The sequence below is a fragment of the Phyllostomus hastatus genome, unplaced genomic scaffold, assembly GCF_019186645.2.
Source record: "Phyllostomus hastatus isolate PE091 unplaced genomic scaffold, TTU_PhHast_1.1 phas_contig_159, whole genome shotgun sequence".
In the NCBI taxonomy this organism is placed as follows: Eukaryota; Metazoa; Chordata; class Mammalia; order Chiroptera; family Phyllostomidae; genus Phyllostomus; species Phyllostomus hastatus.
Genome location: NW_025333640.1, coordinates 27,019,918 through 27,034,155, shown reverse-complemented (window position 1 = coordinate 27,034,155; position 14,238 = coordinate 27,019,918). Strand labels below are relative to the sequence as shown.

General features: G+C 46.8%; 1 protein-coding gene across 4 annotated transcripts in view; it reads right to left on the bottom strand.

Annotated features, from left to right (window-relative positions):
- ZNF827 (zinc finger protein 827) overlaps window positions 1-14,238 on the bottom strand; it is a 157,080-nt gene that overhangs the window by 63,336 nt on the left and 79,506 nt on the right. For all 4 annotated transcript variants that reach the window (XM_045831389.1, XM_045831390.1, XM_045831391.1 and 1 more), the window contains exons 6-7: window positions 11,501-11,740; window positions 9,091-9,148 (exon numbers count right to left, since the gene is read on the bottom strand). In XM_045831389.1, coding sequence (XP_045687345.1) covers window positions 9,091-9,148; window positions 11,501-11,740 — 298 coding nt within the window. The remainder of the gene's footprint in view (window positions 1-9,090; window positions 9,149-11,500; window positions 11,741-14,238) is intronic.

Here is a 14,238-nt window from a genome sequence, read left to right as displayed (position 1 = left end):
TACATTTGAAATATATTAAATGCTTTAGTACCACAGATTTTTTAAAAAGAATTTTGAACACTTAAGAAAAACCCTGGTGAGGTCATTTTGCTCAGGTATAGCAACCACTCAACATCACCGTGGACTGTAAGTGGCCCTCCTGACTTCACCTTGGGTCCTCGATTTCATTTCGGCTGACGGATCGTGTAGCTTCGTTTCTTTTGAAACGGGCCCAGACACTGAACATTTTAGGGAGAAAAGCCAGTGCCCATTTCCCTAAGAGTACTCGTGTGGTCACTTAGAACGGTAATCTATGATGAAAGAGAAAGGTTGTAATGGTGCTCACGGAGACTCCCCTTCCCTTTTCAATGCCAGAGACAAGGACCCCTGTTCCAGAATGATTTTATTCATTTACTTATTTTAACGAAAGAACCCAGGCCGCAGGTCAGCGCACATGAGGGTGAAGAAGAGTGCTCAAGATTAAAAATGACTGGTGGGGGTGGGGGCTGGGGGGTGAGGGGGACAGCTGGGCTCTGACCTGAAGGCAACCCTGACCATTCAAAACAGTACACCCCCTGTTCAAGTTTAAATGGGACACAACAGAGAAGACCTCCTGTAACCCCAGTGGGCCAGGCCTGGAAGCCCTGTCATTGATCAAGTTGGGCTGTCGTGAATGAACTTGAAATAATGGCTATCCACTGGCAAGCTTCGGCCGGGGCATTCATCTACACACAGAGGCTGGCACTGCAGATTCAGTGGGTTTCTCAATGGCGCTTGTGGACAGATGGAGAACCAAGGCCACTCGATCATTCCACTACTCCTATAGGCATGAGCTTTTCAGCCTTAATTTTTGAGGTGACAAGAAAGCTAAGATGTGTTCCTTTCTCCTCCTAGTCCATTGATGTGGCTGTACACTTGCCTGGTGCCAATCAGTACAACAGATCCTTCTCGATAGTTACAAAACCAATCCAACATGCTGTTATTTTGTAAATTGTGCATTGGTATTATAGGAAACATCCTTATTTTATATACATGTAAAAGAATTTGTGAGTGAATGTTAGGGTGTCTGGGTGTGATTTAAAACATAGGGGGAAAGGACTGGCAAAGTAAGCATGACAAATATTTAATCTGGGTGGTGGGATACAGTGATTTATTACATCATTCCCCCTACTTCGTTTTGAAATTTTACATCGTTTAAAAAATCAGTAGCCTGGCTGGCATAGCTCAGTGGATTGAGCGCGGGCTGCGAACCAAAGTGTCGCAGGTTCGATTCCCAGTCAGGGTACATGCCTGGGCTGCAGGCCATGACCCTCAGCAACCACACATTGATGTTTCTCTCTCTCTCTCTTTCTCCCTCTATTCCCTCTCTAAAAATAAATAAAAATAAAATCTTTTTAAAAATCAGTAGCAACAATCAAACAAAAAGTTCAAGCCAGACAAAACCACCAAATAAAATAATAAATGACATTAAGAGAAAATGTATAAAAGAATAAATACAAATGCCTCCCTCTGAACAAAATGCTTGATAACACTAGGACTCAATAAATTAAATGTTTTTAGCTATAAAATTTTTAACCTCCCAAATGGCAAAAAATTTACTTTTTAATGATAAAGCAGAAATTTTTGAAATATTCTATCTCATTAGCTTATGGTAGAATTGTGGATTCAACCTTTCTGAAAGTCAATTAGACTATTCACAGCAAAAGCCTGAAAACTGTGATTTCTCTTTTGAGTCAATTTATTCCAGTACCATTTATACTAGCAACAACTTGGGATAACAAAACCAAACAAAGCCCTTCTTATCCAATAACAGGAGTCTGATCAAATATATCATGGCACATGCAAACACTGAACATTATGCAAACATGAAAAGAATAATATTGAGTTATGTTTATTGACATGGAAAGGAATTCTTAATATACTGTTGGGAAAAAGAGAAGATTACAAAACTGTATATATAGTAGTATCTGATTTTTACATGAAAATATAAGTATATAAATAGAAACAAAATTCAGCCAGGATATACACCACCAACTTAGCAGTGGTTGCCTGGGTAGCAGGACTGATTATTAATGATTATTTTTTCTTCTTTATGCTCTCCTGGAAAAAAAAGTTACTTTTAAAACTCAAAAAATTATTTCAGGGGAGAATGGGTAGGGTTTACAGGAATAAATTTAAGGACACATGGACAAAAACGAGGGGGCGTGGTAATGGGAGGAAAGTGGGGAGGGTTGGATGGGTGGGCTGGATTGGGAGTAAAGGAGAAAACTGTACTTGAACAATGATAAAAAAAACCTCAGAAAATATTCTGTACACCTGGAAATAGTATACTATTGAATGTCAATTGTCATTGAAAAAAACTTTTTAAAATTAAGTTTTATGGTTTAGGACCCTTTATTTCTATTTTAAAGAAGATTCTTAGCCTTTTAAAAAATGACTCCCAGGAAGCCACAGCTGAAGGCAGCTCCCTGGGACAACGGCATCTCCACTGTGATCCCCCGTGGACCGGCCACCTGCAGGTGCAGAAGGCCAAAAGCTATCGAAGGAAGGGGCTGTTTCAAATATCAGGACAACCCAGCATCTTAGGAAGAAAAAAAATAATTGGTGATTTTTAAATTTTCTTTTCTGAAAAGTACAAATGCTTTCTATTTAAGGCTGTCTCAGAGGCGGGCCAACCTGGATAACCTAACACCGAGTCTTCAAGGAACAATCCCTGTTGCCGCGGCTGAGGCATTCATCAGCGCGGGGCCGGGAAACCTCCCAGGACAAGGCGCACAATGCCAGGCCTTGTGGAGGGCCGCTGCGCCCGGAGGCCAGGCCCGGGGAGCCCGAGCCAACCACAGGCTGCGGAAGTGAACCTGCACGTCCGGATCTGTGAAATGTCAGCCTGTGGAGGGACCTGGATCTCCCTCAGGAATCTGACTTTCTGCATAAACAAGGCTCTCTGCTGAGGTGAGCAGAGAACAGATGAGCTCAGTTTTCTCCGCAGTGACGTAGGCCTCGTGCTGTGGACACAGCAGGGAACGCCAGCGACATGTGGGTGCCCCCTGGCCCGTGGCATCGTCCATGAGGACTTTCCACCCCTCGACAGAGGTCCACCCTTGCATATTTGGTATCTTTCTGTTAACAACCATGGGGGCACTCTTGGGAGCAGATCCCAGGTAAGAAGGACGGGAGCGAGGCCGGTACTGAGACACACAGACCTTTGGTCCCGTTGCCTCTGCATCACCCGTCAAAGGTGAGAACATAGGAGAGAACACAGGTTCTGGGTGTGCACTTAACAGAGACCCACAGCTTCACACTCTGTTCCTGACTGTTCTAAGTCACACAATCAACACGGGGCCCTGCTGCAAGCCAGGGGACATAGAGGTGGGAGGGCCGGGGGAAAATGCAGAAAAGAAAGGCAGAGCCCTCTGAGGGTCCCCAAAAGGAGATTTAAACCTGCCTCTTCACAGTAACACCATTCTGAGCAGCTCTGGCAGCATCCTATTTCAACTACAGCAGCTCAACATAGATGTCACGGATGGGAGAAAAGCTGGCAGACGGCGGCACCTGAGGACAATGGAGTCAAAAACAGATGCGAGCGCTGGGACAGGTTTGGTGAAATCAGGAAAAAGAAGCCTCATATGACAGCAATGCACAAGGTAGTTTTAAGCTATTTTAATTTAAAATAAAAAAGGACCCACTCTTTTCCAAGATGAGTTTTAATTTCTTCACGTGTTGCCAATGAAGATCCTCAAATCATCATCTGCGTCAGGGCAGCTGCAGACAGTGGTGCAGGCTGCGCAGTACACAGAGGTGCCACATTTCAGGGGACCCACCTCACATCACAGGCCTCAAAGGTGTGCGTATTTATTACGATAGCATTTCCAGTAGAGGGCAGTGTCTTGAGGAAGGGCACCTTTTAGACATTGGCAACGGGGCACCAACAGCCTAGACCTCACTGAAAAAGCATCGGATGCCCTAACTAAAGGGATACCACGAAATTAGCAGTAATTTCCATTTCTTAGAAACGGAAATCTCAGCACATTTAATCTTCAAGTCATAAAATATAAAGGGTTAAGAGAATATATGGAGAGCGACTCAAAAACCACCAATTTCATTTGCTCTCTTTCCTATTTTCTTAATTGCTTCTGTCTAATCCAGACTTCTTTGTATTTTACTTTTGAAGGTAATGGAGCATTGTTCTCTTATGCCTTTGGAAACATGAAAAGGGAAAATTGCACAAATTGAGGAAGCACATTGTACTTTTACAAATTTGTGCAATTTCTATTACTGAATCATAAATATTTAAGGACACGCACCCACGCCACCACACGGGAAAATTCCGTATTGAACACTCCCAAGTACATATGTCTCTCAGTAAACACTGGAAGTGTCATTATCTAAATCATAGAAAAATAGCCCACATTTCAAATTTCGAAAATTGGGCAAATTAAATGTTGGTCGGCACAGCATGATACAAATCCGCCTTTCTCTGATTTTCCTACTTCTGCTTTTGGCCTAGTGGTGGAGAGAAGGACAATTCAGGTAAACATTTCCTTGCTTTTGGAATAGCCAGCCAGGTGTGAGAAGTTTTTCTTATAGGCCTGCAATCGTATATCCCCACGGACACTGAATTATTAATGGGGAAAAGAGAACAAATAATCAAGAGAGCGTTCTTGGCAGCCATTGTTTGAAGTTCACGGTGTTACACAACATTGAGCATGTCCAGTTCACCTGCCAGGAGCTATCTGATTCTTACTCTAGGGTTCCATTTTCCTATTTTGATCTCATCTGGCATCTGGCTGGGTGATGGTCCATGTCCGAAGATGCAGCTCTTCCTTTCATTCCTTTAAACTTTGGGATGTGGTTGTGAGAGCATTCCTCATATATTTTCACCTACAGACAGTCATATTAGCTGGTTATCTGTTCCCTGTAGAACCTAGGCTAGTGTGGGGGAAGGAAATAGAAACCCCAGGATTTTATTAGTCTCTTAGGTGTTCAGTCCTTCTGTTCTCGTGGGTCTGGCTGGGCCATCTCCTCATCTCATTTGTCAGGTAGAATGGCGTTAAGCACACTATCTCAAAGGAGACACGCGGCTTCTTTACGCTTGGATTGGATTTTCTGGACTCTGAGGTTAACCGGGCAAAGGAACGGCTGCTTTTAGCATTTACAGTGAGGTCCCACCTACAGGACCGATTCAGTGTAGGTGCCCGAGGAGGGCCCACACAAGGGCCTCAGGGGTGAGGTCAAGGCCTTGGTGGGCAGGAGGACCACGTGAGCCAGTCATTCCAGCTGCGGAGCAGGTGGATTTCTCTGCCTGGCTACATGGGGCACTTCGGCGATTGTTTTTCTCCTTGACGTTTGGGAAGATGATCTTATTTAAGCAGCCAAGTCTAAGTTTTTAGGATAAAAAAGAAGGCATTCTCAAAGAAGTTCTTAAAATGTTTGGGATTTGCTTCAAAATAATCTAGGGGGAGGTAGGGGCAACAGAAGGAGGGGACGGATGAAATAATACGGGTCATGAATAGATAACTGTTCAAACGCAATCATGGGTAAATCTGTACTTCTGAAATTTTCCATTGTAAGAGTTAAAAAAAGTGAGGCAGAGAACCAATGATCCAGAAACTTGCTAGTTATTAGCTTCAACCTTTAGCTTCACCTAAGCCTCTTTTTAAACATTGCTAACAAGGAATGCTGTCTAACACCATTTCTCTCTCCACATCTCCCCACCGTATGATGGAGGCACCGCCAAACAGCAGAACCGCCCATGGACAGCTGTGACCAGGGCGGGAGAGTTCGCTGCACACACAGGCACCAGCTTCATGCTCTCTCGGTGCCCCGGCCAGGGAATCGGCACCCCTGTCTCGTTGGTAAGCCCTTCTGAATGCCAAGCTACAGAGTGTTTCATCCTGGGTTGCTACACTTTTCCTTAGTTCTTGTGGTTGGAATGAGAGTCAAGATCAGTAATGATGGACAACTGTGGGGGAAGCTGTGGGTTTATGAAGGACAGGGAGAGGGTCAACCCCTTTCCTCAGTATTGCGTGCCTTGCCTCTCCCCGAGTTCCCCGGGGTATCGGACCCCAGGAGCAGGAGATCTCGCTGTGGGGGAGCTCGCTGGCATTTGGAAGAGCCGGATCTGAATACTTCCCTGAGGCCAGCACCCAGGATGCACCCCAGGGCTGTCCTTCCCCACGAACTTCAGGGTTAAATGATGCTCTATCTTAAATGTACCTAGCAACTCGCAAACGCAGACGATTCTGAACTGGATTCCAATCACGAGCCATTGTTCTGGACCGTCAGCTGCTTCTAGGAAATCAAACACGAGAAGTCTGATAACTAACCAACCACCCCACGAAGGACTTACAAATCTGGAGATATGGAACTTTGGAAGGTGATGTAAATGTTTTTTGAAAAGTATCCCAAATCATACCTTCCTCACACATGACCCAGGAGCTCACCTTGTGCATAAGAAATAAACCAGGACTCAAAAAAGAAGAGAGAGAGTTGTCCTCCCCCGGCATCCCTGCTATCAGGTAACTCAGGTCAAAGAGGATTTCTGGGCACAAAGCAGCTTGATTCTATTTCACCCGAAGTAATGAGGTGAGAAGGTAAAAAAGAGATCTATTCGAGGAGAGGCTAATTGAGCAAAAGCTGCCTACTCAAAGGAAAAATAAGAACACACTGAGGATTTTGGAGAGGAACAATAAACCGAGAATTCTTCTTAATACAGATTGCTGAACGCTGTGTCACAGGGCGAGGTGGGGGGCAGGGGCTTATAGGAAGCACCTCTTCCTGGGCTTCGGGCAAAAGATCTGACTTCTTTCTTCTCACTCCCCACAAGAGGAGAATTTAAGGATTGCTTCATTTCTGCCAAATGGGTAAAAAAAATGTCTTCTTCTATCTTGTAATTATGCTCCAGCTCCAGCCAGAGCAATTTAGGCTACGAGGAGCATTTCGCTTGTTTGGGGCTAGTTCAAACCTCCTCTTACCTGTTCCCAGAGAACACCCGAAAAGCGTAAAATAACACGGCCTTGCTGCATGCCTTTCTGGTATATGGATATTATCATGGAATCTTAAAGAGCCAGCAGAGACCTCCAAGGAGATGCTGCTGGGGTCCTGCCCAGGCCCCCAGGCGCCCTCTCCCGGGTTGCTGGGAGTGTCGGCCGCTCACAGAGTGAGAACCGCCCTCACCATCGGTGCCCCCTCACCTGGGAGGGTCCACGGCCCCCACTGAAGTCAGTGAATACTAAAGGGGTGCAAAGAGCTGCCCCCTTGCCTTGAGGCAGGGTTCACTGTGGTGCAGTTCACGTCCCAGAACCCACTGTAGGACAAAGCTGGAGCTCGAGCCCGGCTAAAACCACACGCGCTTGCTCAGTAACTTCACCTTCCGTCTCCTGCCGGGTCGCTTCCCTGCAAGCTGCTGTGAGGACACTCCCCAGTGAAGCCCCCCACCCCCCTGCCAGGAACCCCCACCTCAGGCTCTGCTGCTGAGGAGCCTGGCCTACGACACTTCAGGAAGCCTATGGAAGCCAATTAAAATGATCCGTTACTATTTTTAGTCTGCCACCTTTCAGGGACAGCCAATCTGGCCAATTCCATGTGTTTAACCCACAGACACAGGACCATACACTAAACAGCCTTCAGATTGCAGGTAGGAGGTGGGCTGGAATCTACAGTAGTGCACGTCTCCTATCTGAGAATCCTACTTAATAGATGGAATAGACTTTCCACCCACCGCACCCATTTCCCAACGCGGTGCACACACCAAATCCCGACACTCGTTTCCCAGCGGTGAACTCGTCCTCGGAGACCGGGCTAACTCCACCCCTCTGTGCCGGCGGAGGCAGGCGCCTCTCCGCGCACTGTACCAACTCTGTGTGCGTGAGGCAAGCCGGCTCTGTTTCAATCACGGTTTAATGTGTGACATTCTTCCATTCCAACTCACAGCATTACAAAGAAAACACAGCTCAGGTAAGGTTTGACTGGGCACCCTCCACGTGCCTGATGATGCTCTGAGGTCAGTTCAGACCACATCGAAGAAAAAAACATCCTCTGTCTTTAGTCGCAAGAAAGAAAAGCACGAAGCTAACTGACGCTTCCATTAGGGAGCAGTTAAGTTTGCCCAGGAAAGCAAAGATCCCCGACTGAAAGCCTTCTGAGGGGGAGGGCGCAGCTCCCTGGGGGGAGCACTGTATCTGCAGGGGCGGGCTCTGCGCTGGCTGGTGTTCCCCTCTGAGGGCTCAGAGTGGGAAGACTGGCTGCCCCGCCTGGTCCCTCCCTTTCATTTGGCAGACTGATGGGTAGCCCACCCTGGCCGACCTCCTCAAACTGCCTTGAGCCAGTGGAAAGCTTCCTTACCTACAGCTGTGAGCGATACAGGCTTTCTTGCAATTTTTTAAAGCACTTTCTTCTGCTTTTACCGTTCTGCCCTCCCATCAATGCCATGAGAGAACACGTTTGGATTTCCTGGGTGAGAGCTGTCAGTCCCCAGCCGCACAGTTCCTTAGGAGCGGCTGCAGCCAGCACCCGGGCCTCCTCCTGAGGGAGCTGTCCCGAGACACAGACCCACGGAAGTGCCACCCATCCAACTCTCAAGTCCAGAGACTTCTGCAAAGAGGATAGTAACTACTTAACAAAATTACTCTCGGGCACAGAAAACAAGAACACCTGAAAATTCCCCTCCCTGGCCGGTGTGGCTCAGGGGATTGAGGGCCGGATTGAGAACTGGAGGGCGGCCGGTTTGACTCCCGGTCAGGGCACAGGCCTGGGTGGAGAGGCAACCACACATCGATGCTTCTATCCCCCTCTTTCACCCTCCCTTCCTCTCTCTCTATAAATAAATAAATAGACAACATCTTTTAAAAATCCCCTCTAATTAAAAAAAAAAACAACTCCACAGCAAAGGGACACCTTTTAGATGTTTAATAAATATCACTGGTCCTCCCCCACCTTGGTGTCCTCGCTTTCTGTATTGTTTTCCACCCCCCGAGGTTCTTGTACAAAACAGCGGTCAAGGGCGAGACTCCTTTGACACAGCGGGAGGAACCGGTTTGGGGAACGGTGTGCTGTGGGCCCGACGGCCCACCCCAGGGGGGTTCTGCGGGGACCCCCGCACAGAGTGCCTACCTGGTGGTCGTCCGGATGGTGTTTTCTTTTGTGTGATTGTGCTCTTTGCTCACTTTTTCTGAAAGGAGAAAGGAGGAAACAAACCTCTCAGGTCACGGACACTCACGTAGTGCCTTTAATAAGCCGTCAGCAGAAACAGCCTGACCATTTCTTTCTCTCGCGCGGGTCTCCTCTTGGTTTCTTTCTTTAAACAGCCAAACCCTCCCTGTCTAATCGGGAGAGACCATCAGCAGAAGCATGTAGACAGCATCCCCCAAAACTGATAAAAACCAATCAGAGGGAAACAGTTACTAACAAGTTTCAAGCGTGTTGTCTGGTTTCGGCCAGGCCTGAGGCAGTCCTTGCACACACACGTGCACACGCAGTTGCACAAGGAGAGTTGTTTCTACCAGATCTTTCCCCAGCTGAGAATTTCTGCCTCTCTCTGATTTAGCATGAAAAATGCCGTTGTTGCAACTGTTCCGCTTCCGACTTGGATGACTACCCGGGAGCCTGTGGTATTGTCAGCCCCTTTGTGAGAGGGGCTATGAGAACAGCCACGGGACGACCTCTGGGCACTGCCGTTGAGGGGCCCTCATTCTCATAAATGTCACCCGGGACGAAAAATGCCACCAGACATGAAGAGGGAAACCCTCCCTTCCTCCGTCTTGAGGTCTGTACCTACCAGCTTTCAGAAATGATTTCGTTAGCTTTCAAGAACACAAAAATGGAACCCTGGCCTCCCCGAAGCAGTTCAAACTTGAGGCCTCGGCCCTGACCGCCAGGGCTCTCAATGGCTTCTTTTACGTACCCGGAGAAAACCCGGCCAACTCCGCCAGGGTTTCAGGTTTCAACGGCAGGGCAAGTAAAAAAAACAAAACAAAACAAAACAAAAAACACAACTCCTAATCTTACAAATTTTGGAAAAATTTCAACAAAGATTTACAACATCTGTCCCATCCTCTGTAACACAAGAGTCTGAGGCTGTGGCATGCCAGCCTGCGTGGACAATTCCTTTCTGTCCGCTCGCCAGGGACAATGAGGGGGAACTGAGATTCCCAGGCAGCATTCGTTTAGAGAGCAGGAAACCGGGCCTAAATGGCTTGCCTGAGGTCACCCAGGCAGCTGTGACAGTGCCAGGGGCAGGACTCGCAGACACAAAGTTCCGAGCTGATCGCAGACTGTGATAACGCCCTCCTAGACGGGAAGGCTCTCTGACAAGAGCCTCGCTGGCCTCGCTTTTGCCGAATGGAACTGCTCAGTCATCTGCAAACTTCCATGGCGTTTAGATATGTTTTCGGCTTGTGAAAAATCAAAAAGCGTGTTTGTAACTTTGGGAGCTTTTCTGGAGCTCGCAAAGCTCTGTGTGCCTTGTTGCATTGACAGCGTTAACTATTTCCGCTGCGGCAGAGCTCTGCACAGACGCAGAGCCCTCGTGTGAGAGCTCGCAGGCCTCTGACTGCAGAGTCTCAAGGGCAAGGGGAACCCTCGTGATGGCCCTCGGATTCTAGCTTCTTTTCTCTTTCCTGGTATTTTCCTTAGTGGAGAAAACAAGCGAATACTTAAATAATGACGCATCTAATGGGTGCTTTAAATCTGTTATCCATAACAAAAGAGTTTATCCAACATTAGTAACAAACTGTACCGATGCATGAACTTCAATACGCAGACAAATACGTGACCACAGACCAGGGAGGTATCTCTCTATGTAAATCTACATCTTAAACATGTATGTATCATCTGTCTCAAGCATGTTTGCATAATCTGTTAAGGACACAATGCATGCATGCAGTCTGAAAGGGTTCACAAGGGGGAAAATTTAGGGACTAGAACCCTCAGCTATTCTATCAGGACACTTAGCTGAGCCGGTAATTACTGCACTTTTGAATTCCAAGGATTCAAAGTCAGCACAGTTGGTTTACAGAAAATGTTCTACTAGGCTAGAGCCAAAAAGAATCCTCATTCTTCATCTTTTGCTTTTCCCTTTCCTTGATTTTTTTTTTTTTTTTGGTGAGATACAGTAAAATCTCATTAATTCAGACCGCACTAATTTGGAATTCATGGTAATTCAGTCAACGTTGCAGTAAGCTGGAGTTTATCTTCTGCACATTAGAAAAAAAAAAACAAAAGGCTGTTAATCAGATCAACTGCCTAAACAACATTAGAGGTGAGACGTGTAGCCTGGTCCGCAGGGATCGTTTGCACAGAATTGAATAGAGTTCTAATTTCAAACGATTCTTAACTATTTATTAAAGAAAGTTTGGCAGCAGCTCAACTTGGCAACATTCTACCCACTGAGTTTGAGTTGCAGTAGGCATGTTCAAGTAACAGAATTGATTTCTGTCTACAAAGACCCCATCGCGTGGGTGTGTTCACTCCGTGTGAGCGGCTTTCCCGCCAGTTGTGGACATTGCCCCGGACGCACACGTACCTGACAGCTGGAACAGGAGCTCGGAGGCCATCTTCACGGAGATGTCCTGACTGAAGAGGTTTCTCTCCGGGGGCACCCTGCCCTCTGGCATCTTCTGCAAGGGTTCAGTTTTCTCTCGCCCGATTAAAGTGCTATAGCCAACATTCCGGCTGGGTGATATCGAGACATGCGAGTCCTGGATGTCCACCTCCATGGGTTCCTCTTTAATCTTCACCATCTGGGTCTCCTTGTAGCTTTCCGCTGCGAGCAGGTGCAGGAAGACAAACAAAAACACGGGAGAGTCTCAATTCAGAACTAAACCCAGTGTCTCATCACCAAGAGGACCGTGAGCATGGTGTCAAGGAGCAGACGGGAAGAGAGTGCCATGACACAGTTGGAAAAACGGCTCATTTGACCCATTTGGTTTCCTGAAAAAGTAGGAAACCCAGGCCTGGAAAGCTAAGCGACTTGCCCAAGGCCACAGCAAGGGCAGCAGAACCAGGCCTCGCTGTGCGAATCTGGGGCTCAGGGTCCCTGCTCTTGGGCTCCTGGCCACGCCCACGCTCTCCCCTCTCCCGGCCACGCTGCTTCCCGAACTTACAGAGAAGATGGTCTATATCTGCCTTCATTTCATAACTCAATTTCAGTGAATCAAGTGAGAGCTAGCATATTAAAATAATGATTTTCTCCCTCAATTTTTAAAGCTCTGATCATTTTTTTCCTTTCTCTTCTAGGGCATCTAAATTAATAAAAGATAAATAGAGTTGATTCAACTAAAACATTTACGCCTTGCTGGGAGCTAGTAATCCTCAAGACCACCTAGGAAGTTAATTGCAGCCCAAGGATTAACACTTAGAAAAACAGCAATCTTACAGGTTATAATAACGATTCAATTTACTGACTGTTCCTGCTTTAGGCGTGACTGCTAGACGTTTGGCCTCTAGTCGGAAACATACATTCACTTTGCAAGGCCGGCGTATCCTTATGTCCACGTGTCCCTCAGAGCTAACGGCCGGACGTCTCTGAAACAAGGTGGCGCAATTAGCCCTTAATTTGGGTCACTTTAAAGTAAGGCCACACTTTCAAATCAATAGGCATTTATTAGTAGCTTCTCAGCATTCCAGAGAACAAAAAGCAAAAAAGACTCAGACAGAGATAGACAAGACAACTGAATTGCATGGTGACCCCCACCAAAGGTATGTCTATGTCCTAACACCGGGAACCCATAAATATAACCTTATTTTGGAAAAAAAAAAAAAGGTGTTTGCAGATATGATTAAGGATCTCAAGATAAGATTATCCTGGATTATGGAGTAGGCCCTACATTCAATGACAAGTGTCTCCATAATAAACAGAAGAGGACAAGACACAGGGGGAAAGGCTGCATGAAAGACTAAACGTTTGTGTCGCACCCATATTAGTGTGTTGGAACTCAATCCCCAGTGTGGTGGTATTTAAAGGTGGAGCCTTCAGAAGGCGTTTTGGTCACGAGGGTGGGGCCCCGGGGAATGGGATTAGTGCCCTTACAAAGAAGGCCCCGCAGAGCTGCCTGGCCACTTCCACCAGGAGGACGTGATAAAGAGATGCCTTTCTCTGAGTCAGGAGGAGGGTTCTCACCAGACACCAAATATTAAGGCTCTTTGATCTTGGACTTCCCAGCCTCCGAAACTGTGAGAAGTGCATTCCTGTTGTGAATAGGCTACCCGGTCTACGGCGTCCTGCCCGGAGGCACTGAGACCGAAGAGGCAGCCACAGCTGCGGATTGCCTGGGGCCACACAGGCTGGGAGAGGCAGGGAGAGGTTCCGGCCTGGAGCTTTATCAGACTTCTGGCCCTCAGGCCGTCAGGGAATAGTTTCTGGTGTTTTAAGCTACCAAGTCTGTGATAACTGGTGATGGATGAAACAATAAAAAAATATAAAGTTAGGGAATTCTCATTGCTGCAAGCTAGGTGGTCGGAGAAAAGTGTGCTTTCCTTGCGGAGTATGAGACAGGTGAAAGTCAAGTACATATACAGTTTACTGATTTGCAATAAAGATGCGGGAGCATTTTTAATTAAATGATTAAAATTACTACGGTGCAATCAATAAGCTCTTATGTAAGAAGTGTGCTAATTGTTCTTTTCTCCCTTTTGACATATTACACATGCTTCTCAGAGAGAAGGACTTGTTTTTTGTCAGCAACTAATCTGCAGGCAACTGTTACATTTAATTTAGATCCCTTCCCCCCTTCTCTAACTCTGCCAAGCTGTTTTTTTTTTTTTCTCTGTATGTCTGTGGAGCCAAGTTCACTGATTCAATCTTGCTTAAAAAAAAAAAGAAAGAAAAAAAAACTTTTGCAAGTGCACTTTAGCTCCCGTCCATGGAACTCTCCCTTGAGTACTGACCACACCCCCTGCGCCCCCGGGGATCTGCTGCTCTGACAGGTGGTCCACCCTTTGGTGCAGTCGCGGCACATGGTCCCTTCTCTGTGTTCCCTCCAAGTACTTTCCTTTAGACAGTAAACAGTGGGGTCAGTGTCGCAGGTACACAATGATGTCTCTGAGCCCTGCAAGTGGTGCTCAAGCCTGAAGACAAACACAAAGGAATACTAGAAAGAGATTCATTTAGTTACGAAAAACCTCAACAACATACAGAGCAAAGCTAGAAAGAAGCTCCATTATTCACCCCTGTCCCCTCCCCAGCGCCTCTTCCCGAGCTTTTCCCCCGGATTAAAAAGCACCTGGCTATCCGCACCACTGAACTTAATGAAATCCATTTTT